Source organism: Pinus tabuliformis, chromosome 6 (assembly GCF_031772625.1).
Source record: "Pinus tabuliformis cultivar Carrire ecotype Pingquan chromosome 6, CPIR1, whole genome shotgun sequence".
NCBI classification, from domain to species: Eukaryota; Viridiplantae; Streptophyta; class Pinopsida; order Pinales; family Pinaceae; genus Pinus; species Pinus tabuliformis.
In genome coordinates this window covers 120,268,787-120,290,944 of record NC_142292.1, presented here as the reverse complement: position 1 = coordinate 120,290,944, position 22,158 = coordinate 120,268,787, and the positions used below count along the sequence as shown (strand labels likewise).

Below are 22,158 nucleotides of genomic sequence, written 5' to 3'. Positions count from 1 at the left end.
GTTAGGAAACAAGTCAGTCATCATGGTGGTTGTAGACAGACTTTCGAAGTATGCTCATTTCTGCGCCCTACCCCACCCGTTTACACCAACTTTGGTCGCTCAATCTTTCATGGATCAGATCTTCAAATTGCATGGCATGCCCACTTCTATTGTGTCCGATCGCGATCCGATCTTCACTAGTAATTTTTGGCAGGAACTCTTCAGGCTACAAGGCACCCAACTAAAACTCAGTACTTCTTATCATCCTCAAACGGATGGTCAAACGGAAGCCGTCAACAAATGTCTGGAAACCTACCTTAGGTGTTTCACTTCAGAAAAGCAACATCTTTGGGTACAGTGGTTACCTCTGGCTGAATGGTGGTATAACACCAACTATCATGCCACCACCAAAATGACTCCCTATGAAGCAGTATATGGTCAATTCCCTCCTTCCCCTACTTCTTATATCAAGGGGGGCTCAAAGTACAAGTAGTGGATCAGCTCCTACAAAACCGTGCTTCCATGCTTGCCCATCTTAGAGAGAATCTTCATCAAGCTCAAAACCGCATGAAGCAACAGGTAGACCAGCATCGCTCAGAGCACCAATTTCAAGAAGGGGATCAGGTCTTTTTAAGGCTGCAACCATATAAGCAAACATCATTCAAAGACAAGGGTTGTCAGAAACTATCTCCAAAATTCTACGGACCATATCAAGTACTGCAGCGCATTGGAGAAGTAGCCTACAAGCTGGCTTTGCCACCTACTGCAAAAATCCATCCTGTTTTCCATGTCTCATGCCTCAAGAAAGTGATTGGGAACAATTGCAGAATTCAATCCAGTCTACCTGAATTGGACGAGGAAGGGTCAATCTGGCTCCAACCTGAATGGGTCCTAGACACACGAGAAAGGCATCTGCGTGGCCGCATGATTAGGGAAGTCCTCGTCAAGTGGAAAGACACCTCTCCAGAAGATGCAACTTGGGAACCAACCACTATTCTTCAACAATTTCCGCAGCTTCAGCCTTGAGGACAAGGCTATTCTTAAGGGGGAGGGCATGTTAGGGTCCCACCCTAACCCCCTTATTTATGTAGTGGGATCGAGTCATAGTAAAGAGTCAATAAAGCCCATATTAATAATTGTAAGTGGTTAACCCGCAATTAATGTCGGGACCACAGTTAGTTACAGTTAGTTGCAAATGGGCCATGGTATTAGATATATGGTATTAATAAAACCCATGGTATTGCATGAATGAGTCATATATAAAGGATAGAGACTCCCGACGAGGAGCATCGTGTCTTATTTTTGAATTGAGCACTGCTCTATTGGAGGTTGCCCCCTCGAAGAGGCCAGTGAACATTGCTTTCTGAATAATAAAATATTTGCTGTTGTCTCTCACTATTCTATGTTCTGGATATCTTTCTTCGCATATTTTGTATTTGGGTATCTTTTTGCAGGTTAAGAGCATAACAATATAATTATTAGGATTTTGATAGAGTTAGGGGAAATGGGTATTAGAAAATCATGAAAATTTGAAATGGATACATGGGAAATGGGTATTAGGAAGTCTGGCAAATTGAAATGGATAAGTGTTAAATCATGGTGTAGCAAGTAATAGGTAGGGACTAATAAATTGATATATGAAATGGAGAAATTAATTGCCCACTTAGGCGTAAAGACTTGCATAAATTTTGGTGGGTAGTAACCACTAATAAGTACATTTTTACTCCTACATATTACACTGCTAGGGAACACAAATAATGGTGGGTAGTAACTATGTTAAGTATATTTATTTACATCATACTCCTATCCATTTTTGATGCAAAGACTTCTTAAATGATGGTAACTGATGGTAAATGTGTTACTTACATAAGTATGACCTATTTTCAAGGATTATTTTGGATGGTTTTCCTGCAAAGCTTAACAATAAAAAACAGTGCACAAATATCTAAAATCATGGCATGAATATTGTAATTTTATCTATAAATTAGGGCAGAAACTCTGTAGGCATCCATCCACCTGGCATTGTATTATGCAAAAATTGTAATAAGATCTTTAAATTATAGACGAATCAAATGTTCGAAAAATGGATTTAAAAAAAATAAATATTTAAAAAAAAAAAATATTACAATTTACATTAGTCAATGATGAACAAACAGTAATTGGTGAAAAAATCCATAAATCCTAATTAATAAAGAACAATAATGCATCATAGTCCAGAATTAGCCGTTAGGAATTAGTTATTTAATTAATAAAATAATATATATTAATTTATAATTATAGATTGGCTTATAAATTAACCGTTAATTATTTATATAAATATGAAATTATTATTTATTATAATAACAAATTTATTTATAAAAAGACTAGAGTCAATAAAATCATAAAGATATTATTATTAGCTAATACAAGTTAATCTTCTTTCTACTTCATAAATAAATAAATGAATAAATAGAATAATAAAAAGAAAAATATATAAATATAATATACTATAATGTTTATTAATGGTTTATACATATATTTTATTTCTATTTGGGAAAAATAGGTAATGTTTCCTCTACTTTTAAGCCCCTTAATACCATTAGAATCCCCTTAATACCATTAGAAATTCTCTCAGATACCCTATTGACCCCAAGGACATGAAAGGAGTCTACTCCATCCCATGTTCCTGTGGGGTTCCCTACATTTGGGGAGACCTCTATTAAATAGAGAATCCAAGAGTATGCAACTAACATCAGGCACAACCGATCTCGCTCATCAGCTCTTGCAGAGCATGCAAAGAAATATAAGCACCATATATTCATTAAGAATGCTAAGGTCATTGCCAGGGTTGATCACTTCCACCATAGGAAGCTAAGAGAGGCTATTGAAATTGAGAAACATGTTAGCAATCTCAATAGGATGATGGGTGAAAATTGAGTAAGAGCTGGATTCTAACTCTTTCGTCTTCATTTCCCCCTGTTTTTTTTTTTTCTCAGTAAATGCTAATTCTATTAAAAGTGAAAAAATATGTACAAAAAGTTAAGTCCTCAGAGGAGGCCTAGGCCAGTCCTCAACCAGAAAACCAGGGATATTACATTTTGGCCCTTCAGTCAAAAATACAATGTAGTCCTGCTGACTAGATTTAACATTCCTATACTTTGCTTGGCCTACATTGACGGCCAGTAAAAACAAACCTACGACATAATCATAAGTAGGAGTAGACCAGTCATCACCCACTGATTTCCATCTCAAAATCATAAGAACAAAAAAACATAACATATGAGCAAGGGAGCCTTCCGGCAAGAAGTTATTGTGCTCAATCGACATGTCCAGGCAAAGGTGGCGTGTCCTCCTTATCCGGGCTGGGGGAGGTTAACCAGGTAACAAAACCATCTTCATCCAGAACAGGCTCGCCATCCGAATGAGTAACCAGGTGTAGAACTCCGGAATTTCGTTGAGAGGGTCCATAAAGCAGAACGTCTTCCTCAGCGGGATTCTGTTGCTGAGTCTGATCCGGAGCAGGGGCTACTTCCTGCCTGTGGTCCATATGATAAACGCGTCCTGAGAGGTCCCCGAGCAAGATGCTGTCGTCTTGTGCAGGAGCGAGACCAGACGTAGCCGAACTAGAAGAATTACCCTCCTCTTCAGAAACAGAAACTGTGAAATTGATTGTCACAATGGGTCTATTGAGCTCACTCTGGAAGGAGAAGCTGGAGGTCTGAAATGAAGCGTTCGGACGAGACCTATCCGGTTCCGATATCGGAGATGAGGGCAGAGCAGATGTAATAGGAGCAACCATCTGAGGCCCTGGCCGAGCACGACCTCCTCTATTACCAGAGTTACTTCCCCTACGAGGGATGCCTCTTCTACGCAACATGTTTGCAATGTCAGAGAGCCCGGGAAAGCAAAAGAAATGAAATTGACCAGGAGAGGGGAGAGCTCTGAAAATCTCAGAGCGTCTCCAGTGCCGCTCAAACAACCAAACCCAAATGACAATGCGCCCGATCTGAGGCGACTTAGCCTCATAAACCCCTGCAGCATTAATGTCATCGCGCTTATCCATAGTCCAAAACCAGACAGCAATCAAGGTCGCCATGCTCGAAATGAATTCGAGCCAACTCCGAGTCTGCAGCCGAATTAACTCGCTCGCCTTGAACCTGTTAAATCCACCTACTGCCTGTACCAAACCGTCCGCCGGCCTGCCATCCATGAGGCCAACTGTCCGTCCGATGGGCTTAATCATTGATAGCTAGAAGGATCACCCGCATCCGGGTCCCTGTTTTTTTTTTTTAATTAATAAAAGTAATTTAAAAAAAATGTAACCCCTTATGATTTTATATTTTTTTTTATATTTATGTTATTATAATAAAATAATAGATAATATATAAATAACAACATTATTATTAATGAATAATTTCATATATGTATAAACAATTAATAAACATTATATTATATTTATATATTATTATTTTTATTATTCTATTTATTTATTTATGAAAGAGAAAAAAGGTTAATTTGTATTATTTAATTATAATATGTTTATAATTTTATTAACTCTGGTCCTTTTATAAATAAATTTGTTATTATAATAAATAATATATAAATAATAATTTAATATTATTAATAAATAATTTCATATTTATATAAACAATTAACGGGTAATTTATAACGTTAGTTTTTAAGTAGAAATTAATAAATATTATTTTATTAATTAATAATTATGGACTGTAATGCATGGATTTTTTCACCTTTGTCTTGAGGATGAACCATATTAGTTGGTTCAAAACGTCAACCAAATAATAATGATGTGATTAATCCGAAAGACATTCTTATTACATTATGGATCACAAAAGCCTAAAATCTAACATTAAAAATTCTCTTTTAAATAGAAAAATATTGTTGACTATAATAAAAATAATATATATATATATATATATATATATATATATATATATATATATATAGAGTAAAGAAATTAGAAGTAAAAACAAATGTGTGAGTAAGATGTTTAAATCTTATAATTTAGTTACTGATAAAATATTTTAATACTAAGTAATATGATATATACTTAACAATATCTTAATAATAAAAAACCATTTTAATTTGGGTCATAAAATGTTTCGATGTACATGTTATGTAAAATATTTTAATGTAATTGCATATATATTATATATCATATTTTTTCTTTTTCTTTTAATGTATATGTCATGAAAAATTAAGGTTTTATATGGTTAAAACGTTTATTTGGTCCATACTCTGTAAAGAAGTTTGCACGTGAAGAAACTTGATCCCTCTCAGCTCATGTTAGATCCATAGTTAAGATGGATGTATGCTAGTCAATAAGCAAATCGATTATTAGAATCCTACTTAGAAATTTATCACTTAGTCTAACTAATAGACTAAGTGACCATTTTTTCCAACACTTTTCCCCATCAATTTTATCCAAAATCCAATAGAGATTTTTAAAAACTACAAGTTTAAATTGTTTAGGTTGCAAAAATAAAATGCTTCAAAATTTTTTTATATTGTTGAATCCATTTATAAATTCAACCATACATTTTAAATAATAATAAATCACAATCTTACTAAAAAATTATATTATTAATTCTAACCCAAAAAAACATTTTAACATTTTATCCATTAATTAAGCTAAACAAAAATTAATAATAAACTTAAATTAACTATATATAAAAATATTACATAACATACAAAAACCTTAAACTATCACTATTACACCGAGATTAATTAACCAATTCATCTATTTCAAAAAATCTCAATACATGAATAAAACCTTAACAATCGCTATTGCAACCAAAATTAATTAACCAATTCACCTATTTCAAAAAAATCAAAATAAATGGGAAACATCAATAAAACCTTAATAACTATTACAAACAACCAATTCACCTATTTCAAAAAATCGCAATAAACAAACAGGAAACATCAATAAAAGCTTAAACAATCACTATTACAACGAAGATTAATTAACTTTTCAAAAAATCGCAATAAATAGGAAACATCAATTACACCAATGAGAATCGTACTCATGTTCTTTGAGGTAAGCGCCATTCACCATAAGGACCAAATCGACGGTCTATTACAGCGGGCTCTCATGTTTCTCGATGTCAGAAATGCCAACTATGGCAAATATCTCAACCTTTGTGGTTAAACCTGAGTTTAGAGGCCTTTTTATTTGGGAAAATAGATATTCTAGATCGACGAATATTATTATATCGAAGAATATTATTCACTTTATTTCACGTGCTGTCAATTCAGACCACATGAAAAGTCGCGAGTCCTTATGCTATTGTCACAATGAGTCAATGACCCCAATTTGTGTTTATCTTAATAAAATTTAATGGTATCAGTCGCAATGGTTGGATCCATTACCCTAATATCTAAAGTTGCCTTTGTTTGGTAGGAGCCATTACCCTCATATCTAGGGTGGCCTTGATCTGGGACACCGCGCTTTGTGTTCGCTGAAAGTGTGCTACCAAACTGGTTAGATGAAAAGTCAAAATTCCCCAAGCTGAGAAAATAGGCACATATTTCTCAGTCCAAAGGTTTCCCAAATAATTGCTCTACTGCTGCTCGTAAATATTTGCACCTTGAGAGGCTCCGGTGTACAAGAGGAAGAAGAGGAACGGGAGCCATATTACAGTAACAATGCAGGGAGCCAACTTATTGCTGGAGGAGCCCATCCGCATGGCATCCATTCTCGAGCCTTCCAAGGCTGTAAGTTTTCTTTAACGAAAATTCATGTTTGACGCCATTCACAATCCCAGGAAGAAGATGCTTTTTCCCTGCAAAACAAGCTTAGTTCAATGGATCGGTGGCATTGACCAACCAGTGGCCTTGATTTCGATCCCTAAGCCCCATTAAAGCCCATGACAATAGCCGAGGATGTGCATGAGACAATGGGGATTAGCTTTTGACGCTTCCAGTGATCGCTTGATATTGCTAGAAATAATGGGCAGAGCATAGATTAAGAAAAACATTATCCATTCTAATTAATTAGAAACCCGATTCGTCTGAATCGGACCTAATTTCATTTATTTGCGTGTAATAAGCTTCTACTACTCATCTTTGGTATCTCTTTGACACTTAATTTGGACCGTTTGTTTACTATTTTATGTTTGTTGTAGAATTGATAGTGACATTTTTTAGAACAATAATACTAAGGTTGAGGTAGGACTGCCAAATAACAAAAATTTCTCAGCAATACCTTATCTCGGAAGCTGAGACGAATCACCTGCATCGAAATGGTAAAATTTTGAAGGTGTCAGTATGGGACGAGGCTATTCCATGCAACTTTGGCTGCACTAATTCTAACAACCCCCACAAAAAGTTGACTAACAAATGCAACATAGGATGATAACCTACCATAGATGTAAAGATTATAGACATTCAATGTCGAACTGCTATGCACCACTGTATGCATTGGTAGCTGCTTAGTTACTGTTTTTTTTTCGGGAAAACAATTAAATGAGATCCAGGGAATATCAAGCATTGACGATTAAATTAAATTGCCATATTTGGCAAATCTAATCACCACGAATCTGGTTCATATGCAGAATTCTCTTATAAGAGGATTTCAATCTGATATTTAAAAAGAGTTCCTTTATATCTAAGATATATTTCTCTTGTATTAGGGTTTTGAAATAAGGGGCAATGGAAAATTTTAGCTGTTCTTAATTCTGAAGTTATTTGCCACAAATCTTAATGTAATTGCTCACGCTTAATTCTCTTTGCCGAACTTAATGGTGAATTTTATTAGAATTTTTTTTTCACTGGTAATTTTTTTGTGAGTTTTCTTGTTCAATTCAAACACAGACATGAAACACGTGTGACTTAAGCCAGGTGATAAGGGGGGCTTTTTATGTGGTCAACCTGTCTTGCATTATGTTAGTAACTTAGTATATCTCTTTTCATGTAAATTATCTGTGATGATAGTATCAACGTGTCTTTTAGACATCATTATTTTTTCTGCTTTTAGAATTGTTCTAGGAGATGCCCCATCAATCCCACTTTATATTGACACTGGATGTACTATTTTAGATCCTTTGACCTACTTTTGTGCTCTTTTGCTGGGCATTAATAAAATTGCCTTATCTCGTCTGTTTCCCATGCAGAAGCATTCACAGTTTTGAATATGAATTGCTAGTGCTTGTGAACAAGTCGAATGTCTTTGATTTTGGTGATAGAAGTTTGTGATCTCTCCTTTTAACCTGCTTCTATATACATATCACTTGGTATACCGTATTAGAGCCTACATATTGGGCAATCCTTATAGGTACAGTTATAAAGTCAATTTTGGCTCCATTTTAGAGTTAGTGCCTAAATTCTTTTGTAACCCCTTCCAAAATTTAGAAGCATAAACCCATGGTCATATGTAGCGTAAGTCTCAACACTTTTGGTTTTCTGTTTTTCTTTGATTTTTGTATACACTGTTGCAACGTTCATTCCATACATTTATTCCTGCACGCTTTCATATCTTTGGAAACGTCCTTTAAATCATTACTAGTCTGTAATTCCTTTGATTTCCTTTGTACGAAACTACGGCACTCATCTTTTATCTACTTCTTACTGCACTGTCAGCCTTGATCTACGACTCATGAATATTTATTCCTAGTCAGCAAGAAGGCATATATGACTCTTAATTTTTTTATTTGTTTTTGAATACCTATTATGGTATTTCAAAGGAAAGAGAACTTAGTAAAACTCAGACAAATAGAGGGCAATGAGAGCGAGTATAAGCAAGTTGTTTGTTGTGAAATGGAATGTTTTCTCAACTTTGACGTTATTTGAAAGGTAGCTTGTATGTTTGTATAATATATAAGATAATCATGAGCAGTTAGATCAATCATATTTAATACATTTCGCAGGTCCTCTTTAGATCTGTAAACTAATTTTAAATATCAACCTTGTTATCTAAAGTACATATAATTAACGTTTTACCTAGAGCCAAACTACAAGTGAAAAAGCATAGGACTTAATGTGAATAGTGTGATGCATATCCTTGCCATTTCCTTCAACAATAAAACCTTTATGTACCAATCATTGTAAGAGATGAGGACAAAATTGCTGCATTTGATGATGCAAGATTCATTTTGCTCAATGGAGAAGTTGATTTTTCTTAGCAATAAAATATGATGGGTTGTAACCATGTCGAGTTGTGCACAATCTGATGATCAACAATGTATCCAATTCAACAAGAGATTATATGGTGAGAATAACATGTTGTAGATGAATTACTTGGATCTCTATTTCCAAGGTGGAGTCCTCACAAGTCTTCTAAAGTTCAATGTTGACGATGCCATGTATACCTTGATGAGAGGTTTTATATAGTTGAAAAACATTATATCGAACCCATTGAATGTTGGTGTTTTATGAAAAATTCTCTTCTGCAGACATAAGTGAATCTCTTATGTTGATTTTTAATGTACCTTGGACAAGTGGTTTCCCATGGGTTAGTCTCTACCTACGGAAAAGTGTTCAAAATAATTCTTTTCCTAAGTGTGAATTTATAAAGTGAAAATGACTTTATAAGTGGTAAAATCAATGTTAAATTATAAAGTGAAAAGTGACTTTAGACATAAAGTACAATGTGGGTATTCTATTTAATTGGTGAGTTAAAAAGTAGAAAGTGAGAATTAAATGCACATTTATTCTCATCCCTTGATCTAAATGAATCTGAGCCATTAGATCTTAGGGTTGCTCAAAAGTCAGTTAGGGAATCAAAAGGGGGAAAAGAAAAGAGAGACTACGTTCATTCTTCATGAGCAGATTGGAGAAAGGACGCTGAACGCTGGAGAAAAGTTCTGAGGCAGAAATTTGTTGCAACAAGCTGAAGGAGTGATTTTTGGGCAACGCTGGGCATGGAAATCAAGGCATAGAAGACAACAAAAGGTACAATATGAACAACATTGAATGTTGTGAGCTGCATGCCGTTCGAGAGAAGTTTTCGGATTTTTTTGAAAAAAAGACGTACAGTTCGTATGGAGTTCGTACAGTGGTATCTGTACAATACATATTTTTAGCTTCAAGTGGGCACGAAAATCGAGACAAAGTGGGCACGGTTTTCAAAGAGTTTTGGGCTGAAGAGATAAGTTGTATTTTACTGTTTTGTTTTGTCTGCAAATGTATTTTTCCTGAACTTGAAAGATAATAAATTTGAAGAGCTCTTTAACAGGTTTTCCCAAGAGAAGATTGAAGGGGTTTTGCCTGGGTCTAAGTTGATCAAAAAAATTGTGTGTATTTTTATGTGTGTTGCGGTTGGGTTATGTCCATATTTATTTTCAGCGTGTGTTGATAGTCTCACGTGTTTTAATCTGAAAATTTCATTTCTAGAATTCTATATGTTGAATGTATGTTTTATGGGAAAGGGCATTTAACCAAATGGGAGTGATAAGGTGAAATTAAAATCGGGTTGGGATTGCAGGAAACTTGTTTTTAGTCATGAAATTTCAACATCTTAGATCTAGTGGCTGATCTAGAAACAACAGAAACCAAAAAGGACAGTGTTTTCCTTAGAGAAATTAATAAATGGAGGAAAGGCCTACTTGGAGTCCATTGCAAGTCTTCATCTTCTCTTGGCTTGTAGACTTTAGATCTAACTCCAATTATTATAAATGGAACCTGCAAGACAATCACAACAAACAAGAGAACTACAAGACATCCATAGCATAAACTAATATATCTATTCAGTGAGTCAAGTAGGCATTGAAATACATATGCATCAAAATGATACAAGTATAGGAAAACATAGTGCTTTTTGTATTAATAAATGAAGGAGAGAGTTACAACCATTTATAGATGTTTGACTTTGTAGATGTCTCCTCAATTGTCTTGTCCTTCCTTGCCACAAAGCAAACCTTCAACCTCCACCCTAATGCATCAATGGATGATGGTTCCTTAAGCTTAAAGTAGCAACATGAGGGCACTAATAATCTCCAAAAGCCAACCCAGACTCTATGGGAGGCAGTGAATTTATAGGGTAAAAGTGGTAGTTTAGGATTTACCAATCTAGGCTTGAGATCCACATATGAAGGAGGATAAGCTCTAAGGATAAGAAATAAAACCTCTAGGGTAGGAATTCGAGATCTCTATGAATGGTAAATGGTTAAAACCACCTTAGAAGCTTCTGGAAGGAGAAGTTTCGTAAATATTTTTTATTTTTCCCGAAATTCTAGAACCATCGCACTTGCAAAGGAGAGCAACTTCCGCTATTCAGTGTGACTGCTCAGTTATGCAACATGCGACCATCCCAAGTGGACTAAAGGATAGGATGCGCTTGGGCCAAAAACATGGTTTTTGAGTTGATTGACCCAAAAACTCTGACTTTTTGGGGAAATGATGCTTAGGGCTTTATAAAGAGATAATGACAAAGTGTTAAGGATGTTGATTGATCTCGGTTTTCAAGCCATTTGATTAGATGTGATAAAATGACCTGTAGCAGATTGTCCCCTAAAGTGCAAAGTCAGAAGTGTTGAAGAAAGTGTAACTAGGTTCGGTCTTCATAATGACATGATCTTTGTAAATGATGAAATGAAAGAAATAAAATTATTTTTATATGCCTTGCTGCATGGGTTTCATGAGCAAGAGGTTTATTTGGTAGTGGCTCCCATTGAGAGCCTTAGGATTTATTAATAAGTCAAAGAGTCAATGTCATGTATGAAGAAGCTCTTCTTGAGCATATGTTTAAGATATACAAGTCTATAGGAAAGTCTAGAAGCCCTCCAAAGACAAGCACAATCCCTCTTGAAGAAGTCGACCAACAAATCGAATTCAATACATTCATGTCGGCTCACTTGAAATGACATTTCTCTTCATGAACACAAGTTGGCTTATTATGGAGACGAAACCAGCGTAAATACCCAGCTAGGTTCTGCACAAAAAGACAGAACAAGAACTCGGATTCTCTGTGATTTTCGGATGGGTATAGATCTAAGATCTTCACATATACACCTTTGAAATTTCGGATGGCAAAAACAGTGAGACACTTTCAAATGGGTACCATAGAGGGACAATCTCGACATAGTTGTGACAAGGAAGATCTCGGTGCAAGGAGAACACAGTCACAGTCTCGGTGAAGATCTCAGTGCAGGAAGAAAACACAGTCATAGTCTCGGTGATGAAGATGATCTCAGAGATCCCACAGTAGCACACACTGTCTCGGCATAATTATGATGAAAAGATCTCATAGTGACTCACTATTCAAGGGGTAGTCATGATCCACGCATAGTTATGGTCTCGATCTTGATGGAGACATAGTCACAAGGTTATGATCTCAGTGAAGGTACAACTATGGTGAGACAGTCATGATCTTAGTGGATCTAGGTGCAACTCTCATTTGTATATATACATATCTCAATATGGAGATCTCGTTGATAAATATCTCGGTGAAGGTACAATAATGGTGTTGCAATAGTAATGAAGATCTCGGTGATGCAGTAGTGATGACCTCAGTGGTGCAGCAAAGATGATGATCCCATCAGTGATAAAGAAGAGGATTGGTATCTTGGTCTTGGAGTGGCTAAATAGGTCAAGGTCATGGTCTTGGTATTTGTCAGTTGGAATCTCTATAAGAAGAATTTTGTGCGGGTTTTCCTCTCAAAGAGTGAGAGGTTTTGGCCCTGGCAAAAAGCCAACATTAAAAACTCCTCACAAATAGTTATCATGACTTGAAGAATCTTATTAACTTTGATTGCCCTAGATTCTTCAACATGGTATCAGAGCTAAGGTGCTGAAGTCAGAGGAAGGGCAGAAAAGAGACATTCAAGGATCAAGTTTCAAGAAGGGCATCAAAGCAAGTTGAAGAATATCAAAAGGATCAAGATCTACATTGAAGATTCAAACCCTAGATCAAAGAAGCAGTTTACAACAAGAAGAATTGATTTGATAATGAGATCTTAGACAATTATTAAGGTATTACAGACTCATGTGCATGGATTTTCTTATGTTACTTTGTGCAATGGATCGATAAGATTGTGAAATACATAGACAATGAAGCAGTTAAAGAACATAATAGACAAACACACATAAACACAACAAGTTTAATAAGGAGTTCACCCAACACTCCTGGGCTACGTCTCCTGGTCCAGCCTTCAATGGTGACCTCTCTATTATGTCTTCAGAAGCAGAGTTTTTTACAAAAATGAGCTCAATTTGAGTCTCACACAACAGATACAAAACAACAAGGCTTTACTTGGATCCCCAAGTCTTTGTGAGTACACAAACTCTCCTCACTGACTCTCTGTCTCTGTTTGCTCTCTGTCTCAACACTGCTTGCTCTGTTTTTTGTCAATCTATGGCTTTAAAGCCAATCGGCGTTGTCTGTTCGTTTCTCCTTCTCAGGCTCTCTGGCTTCCCGGCCTCTGTCTGCTCAGATCCCCCTCTGAGCGTTAGCAATCATTGCTAAACGCTTTCAGGGATGGTGGCCACCTGTTTTGTAATGGAATGGGTCATTGGGCCTTTGAAATCCCCAAAAACAACATTCTCTGTGTTCACAGAGAAATACATTAAAAACACAGGAAATTTGCCAAACTACTGTTTATCGGATTTGAAATACTTTAAATCCCCCTTATAACTCCTATCGGGCCCGCCTTTATGTCGCTTATTGCATCTCCACTATTGATCTGGGAGATCTAGATCCAATGAATGTGGTTCATTCCGGGCGGCTCATTCGTACGGGGGTTAACTGCCTGAAAAAGGTGGTTTTCTCTCTCCAGGGCCTGGCCACGTGGCAGTCAGTGTATGGGCTCGGGCGGAGCCTGGCCAAAACCACTTACCGCCTATGGCTGCTCGAAATCCCTCTTGTTTCCTTTGTATTAAAAAAATATGTAACACTGAAAAACCCTGTAAAATGGCTTTAGACGGACTTGAAATATTATGCATATGCATTCATAAACCCTTTCGGGTCCGGTTTCATCGCATCGGCACTTTTCCTTCATATTTTGTTTATTTAACGAAAAATGCAAATATAAAGGAAAATGTTGTTTTACGAAACTCAAAATATATATGTTTTTATTTATAATCTCGTCGGGTGTGGCTATCGTAGTCGCATGAATTGGCCCCGTTCCTCTGTGTTGCTCTGATGCGATATTGCGATATCGCAATAGCATATCGCACATACCCCCGGGCCGTTTGTAAGCGTTCCTCTGTAATCACCAATTGCGATATTGCGATTCAACTTGGACCGTCGATCTGCGCGCTTGATCGGCAGTCCCCGTTGACCTCGCTGATTGCTGTTGCATATACCATGTGGTCTCCGCCGATAGCCTACGCCTGCCACCGCCGATTACAATTTGCTGATTGGATCTGGACTGTTGATCGGCCAGATCCAACGGCTCCCATGCAAAGTAGTTTTAAGCCGTCGATACTCTGTTTTTCAATGTTTTCTCTATGTTTTTGCCTCCCGATAGTGTAATCCGACTTTTTAAAAGGCTCTTCTTTTGCGATAGTCTTGAATGTTTAGAAGACTTTGAAGACTTAGAGGGTTTTCTAGGATCCATTTTGCATCACGACTTCCCACTGAAAAGGCTTTTGGACCACCAAAAGTTGGTTTTTAAGCATCAATCAAGTGAGGATACAACTTCCTCACTTGTCCAATCTCTATCTATCTTGCACTGCTTGGTTTTGAACCCTTGAGTCCAATTCTTAGGTACTCACCATCCCCTCTGCGCGTAGTTCTCACCTTCCTGTCCAGAACTGTATCTTCCTGCAACTCATTGAGATATTCAGGCAACAGATCATCAATAGAAGACAATTGACTTTGCTCTTCGAGATCTTCAATCAATGAAGGTTCAAATAGTCTCAAGTTCTCTGCATTAACTACTGAATAGATGTGCATGTAAGTTAGCAAATCAAGGCGAAAAGCATTCTCACCAATTTTCTCAAATATCTTGAAAGGCCCATACCTTATTGGCTTCAGCTTCTTACCTTCACCTTGCATTCTGTGTTTGCTGATGTACAACTAGACTTGATCACCAACTTGGAAGCTATGCTCAATTTGATGCTTATTGCCTTGCCTTGTACTTGGTTTGGCTCTTTTCCAGCTGTTCTTGCACTCCCTGGTGAATTTCTTAGATCTGTTCAATGAACTTGGTTTCTTTGTCCACATCACTGTGTCCATCAACTGCTATGTCTTTACTAAAGACAAAATCCAAGGGAGACCTTGGTGTAAAACCAAAACAAGTCTCAAAAGGAGATCTTTGTGTAGAAGAGTGTTTAGCACGATTGTAAGCATGTTGCACATAACATAAATGTTCATTCCAACGCTTGGGATGCTTGCTGCAATATCCCTTGAGCAACTGGATCACTGTCCTGTTGACCACCTCTGTTTAGCCATCCGTTTGTGGATGAAATGCTGTGCTCTTCAATCTAGTGTCCATTAACTCCCATCGACTTGACCAAAACTTCCCAACAAATCGAGAATCTCGATCAGAGATAATAGAAGTGGGTAACCCAAAATGAACCCATACACGTTGAAAGAACAACTTTGCTATTTGTTCAGCTGTAATCTGCTTATTACAAGGTATTAAAATACACATTTTGCTGAACCTGTCCACAATAACATATAAGTAATCATGACATTTTCTAGATTTTGGCAATCCTCCAACAAAGTCCATGGAAACACTTTGCCAAGGATGAGAAGGATCTGGAAGTGGAGTGTACAAGCCTAGTTTTCTATTGCTGAGCTTGCTTTTAGCACACATGGTACACCCTCTAATATATCTAGAAACTATTTTATGCATTCTTGGCCAATAACAGAACCTTTGTAGCTGTGCAATTGTTTTACTTACACAAAAATGACCTGATATTAGAGAAGTATGCGCTTCTCGGATTTTGTTAACTCTTTCAGTTTGAGGAATGCATAACTTTCCCAAATGATACAAGAGTTGGTTCTTAACATGATAATCCAATTCTTCTACTTGTTTGCCATGACTTAAAATTGCATATACATCTTTAAAATCCATATCTTGAGCATATTGTTCAATGTAGCTTTCATGCAGTACTGAGTTATGCTTAAGTACAATAGATGCATTTATGATTGGTCTTGATAGCATATCTGCAACTTTATTGTGTATGCCCTTTTTATATGATCTAGGATGTTTTCGCTTATAGATGTATAGAAAAGAATTGCATATAAAATTGCAGCTTAACACATAAATGTGCACATATGAAAAGAAGAAGAAAACACATAAAAGGCACAAAAGGGAACACCAAGGCTTGATAATGGAGTTTGTCTAATTTGGACTACGTCTCCAGGCCCATCTCAACAATGGGGAGGCCTTCCTTATTAAATGGCATGAATAAACATAATTACATTCATCAATCTGTCCATAAAGAGGCTTATACCTCCAATCTACTTGATCTAATGAAATGAATGCCTGAAATGGAGTGGTATGCAACACCAAAGCTTCCCGCAGTAATAACAAGGGCTGGAGTCTTTAAACTGTTCAAAACAGATCAGTGATTGCTCTCAGCCTCCTGCGAACAGCGTGCTGCAACCATAAAGATTGCCTCCCCCGTGCTCTTCCATTGATTCCTTTTATAATGGATTTTCGGACAAGATCCCCTTTAAATCGGGGCTTGCCTGGTTAATAAGAGAGGTTGGTAGAGTGGAAGCATCGGCAAGCGCAACCACTTCTTAAAAGGGCCCTTTTATCATTGCATGGATAAAGGCTTAAAATCCCAAAGAAAACACTAAAAAAATGGCCTCAAAACCATATACCCGGACCTCAAAATCATGAAATCGGGCTTATTTTTCCTATCGGGTCTGTGCTGAAGTCGCATTCGGCATTTTGCTGGTCCATAGGTCCTGTTCACAGGGAAGGGCTGACCGCCGATTGCCGATCGTTGATATTGGCGTCAACCGATCGCATCGGTCCCGCTCATATATAATGCTTTGATGCCCCGATAATGGTTCCGCCGATCTGTGTATCGTCGATCCGACTGCCTGATCGCTGATATAAGCTTATCTATCTATCTATCTATCTATATATATATATATCTATGTATGTATATGACCGCCGATTGTGATTGCCTCTGATCCACCAATCTGATTTTATCAGAGATCGGCGGTTCCATGGCCCAATGCTTAAGTCCACCCTCATGCGACCTCCGATTTCGATTTGCCTTTAAGGCTTTAAGACCCATTTCTAAAGGAAATTCCTCTTTTTCTTAAGGATTGAAGAACCCTTCTTTTTGCAATAACTTCATCATCCGGACTCGGATTGAAGTACCGTTTGCGCCGTTGGAATCAGAAAGACAAGATCTCTACTCTGGTCCTGGGTTGACTTCATTCCGATCATTTTGATTTCTGAGTTTTTCCATGCCATTGTATCTGAAGATCCACCTGGATCATTATATTTGATGACAAGATGAAACTATTGTAGAAAACCCATCTACCTATAGTGTCTTGATTGCTGCAACTTAGTTTGTGAGTGTAAATATTGAAGTGGTTGATGCAGTATGTATAACTGTTTCTTTGCCCATTAGGTAATGTTTCCACTTTTTCATACTTTGCACTAATGCATACAATTCTTTATCATATGTGGGATAATTAACTACTGCAGAATTAAATGTCTCAGAATGATAACATAAGAGTTTACCATGTTGCATCAACACTGCTCCCATGGCATAGTCACTGGCATCTTTTTCAATCTCAAATGGTCTTTAAAGATCTGGCAATGCTAGTACTGGTGCTGTATTAATCTTTTCTTTTAAGGTGTCGAAAGCTTTCTGCTGTTTGCCTCCCCATTGAAACACCTTGTTCAATCCGGTTAAAGTATGTAAGGGAGCTGCAATCAAGGAAAAGTTAACAATAAATTTTCTCCAATATTGTGCTGCTCCTAGGAAGCTCCTAACTTCTGTAGCAGATTTGGGTTTAGGCCAGTTCACAATGACTTCCACCTTAGAGGGATTTATTTTCAATTCACCACCCCTTACAATATGACCCAAATAATTCAAAGATGTTTTGCCAAATTCACATTTTGATAACTTAACATAGAGATTTTCTCTTTTCAAAACATCTAGAGTCTGCTTTACATGCTTTAAATGTTCTTCCCATGTTTTACTGAAAACAAGAATGTCATCTAAATATACAATTACAAAATCATCAATAAAAGGGCAGAGTACATCATTCATAACTCTCATGAAAGTGGCAGGAGCATTAGTTAAGCCAAAAGGCATAACTAGCCATTCATACAACCCTTGCTTTGTTTTGAAAGCAGTCTTCTATGCATCTTGTTCTGCAACTCTGACCTAGTGGTAGCCACTACGCAAGTCCAACTTGGAAAAGTAATCAAATGATCTAATAGATCATCTATGCGAGGAAGAGGATAACGATTCTTAATCGTTATTTTATTCAGTGCTTTGTAATCAATGCAAATCGTCCACGAACCATCTTTATTTCTCACCAACATGATTGGAGATCCGCATGGTGATGTGTTTGGTCTTATGAACCCTTTATCGAACATCTCCTGTACCTGCTTCTTGATCTCTACATTCTCTAAAGCGGATAACCTGTACATTCTGATGTTAGGCAATGGAGCATCTTGCTGCAAATGAATATCATGTACTATTTCCCTTTTGGGTGGCAGACCTTTAGGTTCTTGAAATAGGATATCATATTCTAAAACAACTTTTTCTAAATCAGCTTTCTGTTTAGCATCACAACCTTCAAATACATTGGTTTTATCATGGGTCTTTTCCTTTAAAACCACTAGTAAAAATTATTTGCGTGAATTTACAATTCTTTTCATCTGCCCTGAGTTTATGAGAGTAGTTATTTTTGAGTTGATGAGCTCTTACAATATATTCTATTTCATCTTTTGTGAGTTGATACTTATTTTCAGTTCTATAGAAAATGGCTTTTCTATCATACAAGTAAGGACTTCCAAAAACAATACCACATATATCCAAGGGAACTATATCTAACTCAACCTCATCTACAAATGTTGACCCAAAAGCAAACCTAAGTTTACATTGTTTAGTCACTTGTAGCTTTGCTTTATCACATACCCAACCTAATGGATATGGCTTCTTGTGAGGTGTTGTTAGTAAGCCCAACCTCTTTACAATTGTTTCATAAATCAAGTTTACTTGTGAACCACTATCAAATAAAGTATCAATCTTTTGATGCTTAGAAATAACTCTAATATGAAAAAGCTCATGCATTTTCCTCTCATTGTCTTCATTATCAATAGATTGTGCAGAATTACTACTAGATGCTTCAAAATTTCTACCTTTTATACCTGTGGCTGTGACGGTTGTTTCATCGCCTGAGTCTGACCCCAAATCTTTCTGAATAACAACAGTAGTCTTCTTCTTCTTACCACCGAACTTCTTGGGTTTCAGCTCCGGATGCAAAGACCAACAGTGTTCATCATCATGCCCATCCTTCTTGCAGTGAGTGCATGAAGGCTTGTCTTTCTGTACAGTGTTTGTCTTCCTCTCCTTCCATTTTTGCTTCTTCTTTTCTTTGTTCTTGCTTGCAGTGGGTTTTGATGATCCCCCAATCTCTGGGTTCACATTCTTGCCTCTAGCCTTTAGATGTGTAGTTTGAACTGATACCTCATCTATGCTAGTAGGGTTAAACATGAGAATGGTGTGCCTCAAATAGCTATGCAGACCACTTATATACTTAAGCAAAGTTTTAGGTGAGTCTAGAGAAATGCCTAGAATTAAAGCTCTTTTTCTAAATTCCTGGGTATAGCTTTGTACACTTTGTCCCTTTAATTGGCGAAGAGTTTGCCAACTCATCATTGCTTGCTGCATATAAGCTAGTGGATAGAATTGTTTTTTAATGGTAGAAACAAATTCACTCCAGGTAGAAAGAATTTTACCATGCTTCTTCAAATCAGCTTGTGTCCTGCCTTCCCACCACACTAGGGCAGTTCCTCCAAGGCGAAGGCTGGCCAGCTGAATCTTTCTCCTTTCTGAATCGATGTTCTGCACTTTGCAATATACATCAATTTGTCTAATCCAGTTATCTAGTTTTTCTGCATTTAATTCTCCATCATATATTGGAAAATCAAATTTTACATTTAATTTAATCAAAGATGTTTTGTTCTTTTTATTTTCAGGGCTAAAAGGAGGTGTTGATGGAGGAGGCTCCTCCCTTTTCCCTTTGCCTTCTGAATGGCCATCTAGAAGAGGTTCCTCTGTTCCTTTGTCTTGTTTGGAGGTTGAAGTACTTTCACCTCGACCTTTCTTAAATTCTCGATACATCTCTTCTACCATGGCTCTCATGGTCATGAAACTGTCCATGAATTGAGAGTTTGATTTCAAGGGAATTTCTTCTGCCATTTTCCTCCTAGGATAGACTCTTCCAATTTCTGGTTAGCCTCAACCAGTTCTCCTTCTCCTAATTTGGGCTTTAACTTAGTTAGCATTCAACAATCCAACACAAGCTTGTCTAACCTTAACAAAGCTAATGCTCTGATACCACTTGATTTGATAATGAGATCTTAGACAATTATTAAGGTATTATAGGCTCATGTGCATGGATTTGCCTATGTTACTTTATGCAATGGATTGATAAGATTGCTAAATACATAGACAATGAAACAGTTAAAGAACATAATAGACAAACACACATAAACATAGCAAGTTTAATAAGGAGTTCACCCAACATTCCTAGGCTACGTCTCCTGGTCTAGCCTTCAGTGGTGACCTCTCTATTGTCTTCAGAAGCAGAGTTTTTTACAAAAGTGAGCTCAATTTGAGTCTCACGCAACAGATACAAAACAACAAGGCTTTACTTGGATCCCCCAAGTCTTTGTGAGTACACGGACTCTCCTCACTGACTCTCTGTCCCTATTTGCTCTCTGTTTCAGCATTGCTTGCTCTATTTTCTGTCAATCTGTGGATTTAAAGCCAATCGACGCTGTTTGTTTGTTTCTCCTTCTCGGGCTCTTTGGCTTCCCAACGTCTGTCCGCTCAAATCCCCCTCTGAGCGTTAGTAATCATGATTGCTAACGCTTTCAGGGATGGTGGCCACCTGTTTTGTAACAGAATGGGCCATCGGGCCTTTGAAATCCCCAGAAACAACGTTCTCTGTGTTCATAGAGAAATACACTAAAAACACAGGAAATTCGCCAAACTACTGTTTATCAGATTTGAAATACTATAAATCCCCCTTATAACTCCTATCGGGTCTGCCTTTATGTCGCTTATCGCATCTTCACCGTTGATCTGGGAGATCTAGATCCAACGATTGTGGTTCATTTCGGGCGGCTCATTCGTACAGGGGTTAACTGCCCGAAAAGGGTGGTTTTCTCTCTCTAGGTCCTGGCCACGTGGTAGTCAGTGTATGGGTTTGGGTGAAGCCTGGCCAAAACCACTTACCGCCTATGGCCGCACGAAATCCCGCTTGTTTCCTTTGTATTAAAAAAATACATTAAACACTGAAAACCCTCGTAAAATGGCTTTAGACGGACTTGAAATATTATGCATATGCATTCATAAACCCTTTTGGGTCCGATTTCATCGCATCGACGCTTTTCCTTCGTATTTCGTTTATTTAACAAAAAACACAAATACAAAGGAAAATGTTGTTTTACGGAACTCAAAATATATATTTTTTTATTTATAATCTCGCAGGTCCGGCTATCGCAGTCGCATGAATCGACTCTGCTCCTCTGTGTTGCTTCGATGCGATATTGCAATATCGTAATCACATATCGCACATACCCCCATGCCGTTTGTAAGCGCTCCTCTGCAATCGTCGATTGCGATATTGCGATTCAACTTGGGCCGTCGATCTGCGCGCTTGATTGACAGTTCTCGTTGACCCCGCTGATTGCGGTCGCATATACCATGTGGTCTCTGCCAATAGCCTTTACCTGCATTGTCGATTGCGATTTGCCGATCGGATTTGGACCGTTGATCGGCCAGATCCGACGGCTCATATGCAAAGTAGTTTTAAGCCGCCGATACTTTGTTTTTCAATGTTTTCTCTATGTTTTTGCCTCCCGATAGTGTAATCCGACTTTTTAAAAGGCTCTTCTTTTGCAATAGTCTTGAATGTTTAGAAGACTTTGAAGACTTAGAGGGTTTTCTAGGATCCACTTGGATCAAGAACTTTTGTCTCCATAGTCATCATCAAAAGGCCACCAAGATTCTCATCAAGTTGAAACCCTAGAAGCAGTCCTGATCTACACTACAAAAGAAGGCAAAGCATATTGAAGGCAA

The 22,158-nt window shown here is 37.3% G+C and overlaps 1 protein-coding gene across 1 annotated transcript in view; it reads left to right on the top strand.

The window, feature by feature from the left end:
• Nucleotides 1-6,333: 6,333 nt before the first annotated feature.
• The window catches only part of LOC149257633 (pyruvate kinase 1, cytosolic-like), a 231,430-nt gene continuing 215,605 nt past the window's right edge, over nucleotides 6,334-22,158 (top strand). Inside the window, exon 1 of the mRNA XM_089381434.1 lies at nucleotides 6,334-6,693. Within this exon, the coding sequence (XP_089237560.1) occupies nucleotides 6,625-6,693 (69 nt within the window). The 5' untranslated portion in view covers nucleotides 6,334-6,624. The remainder of the gene's footprint in view (nucleotides 6,694-22,158) is intronic.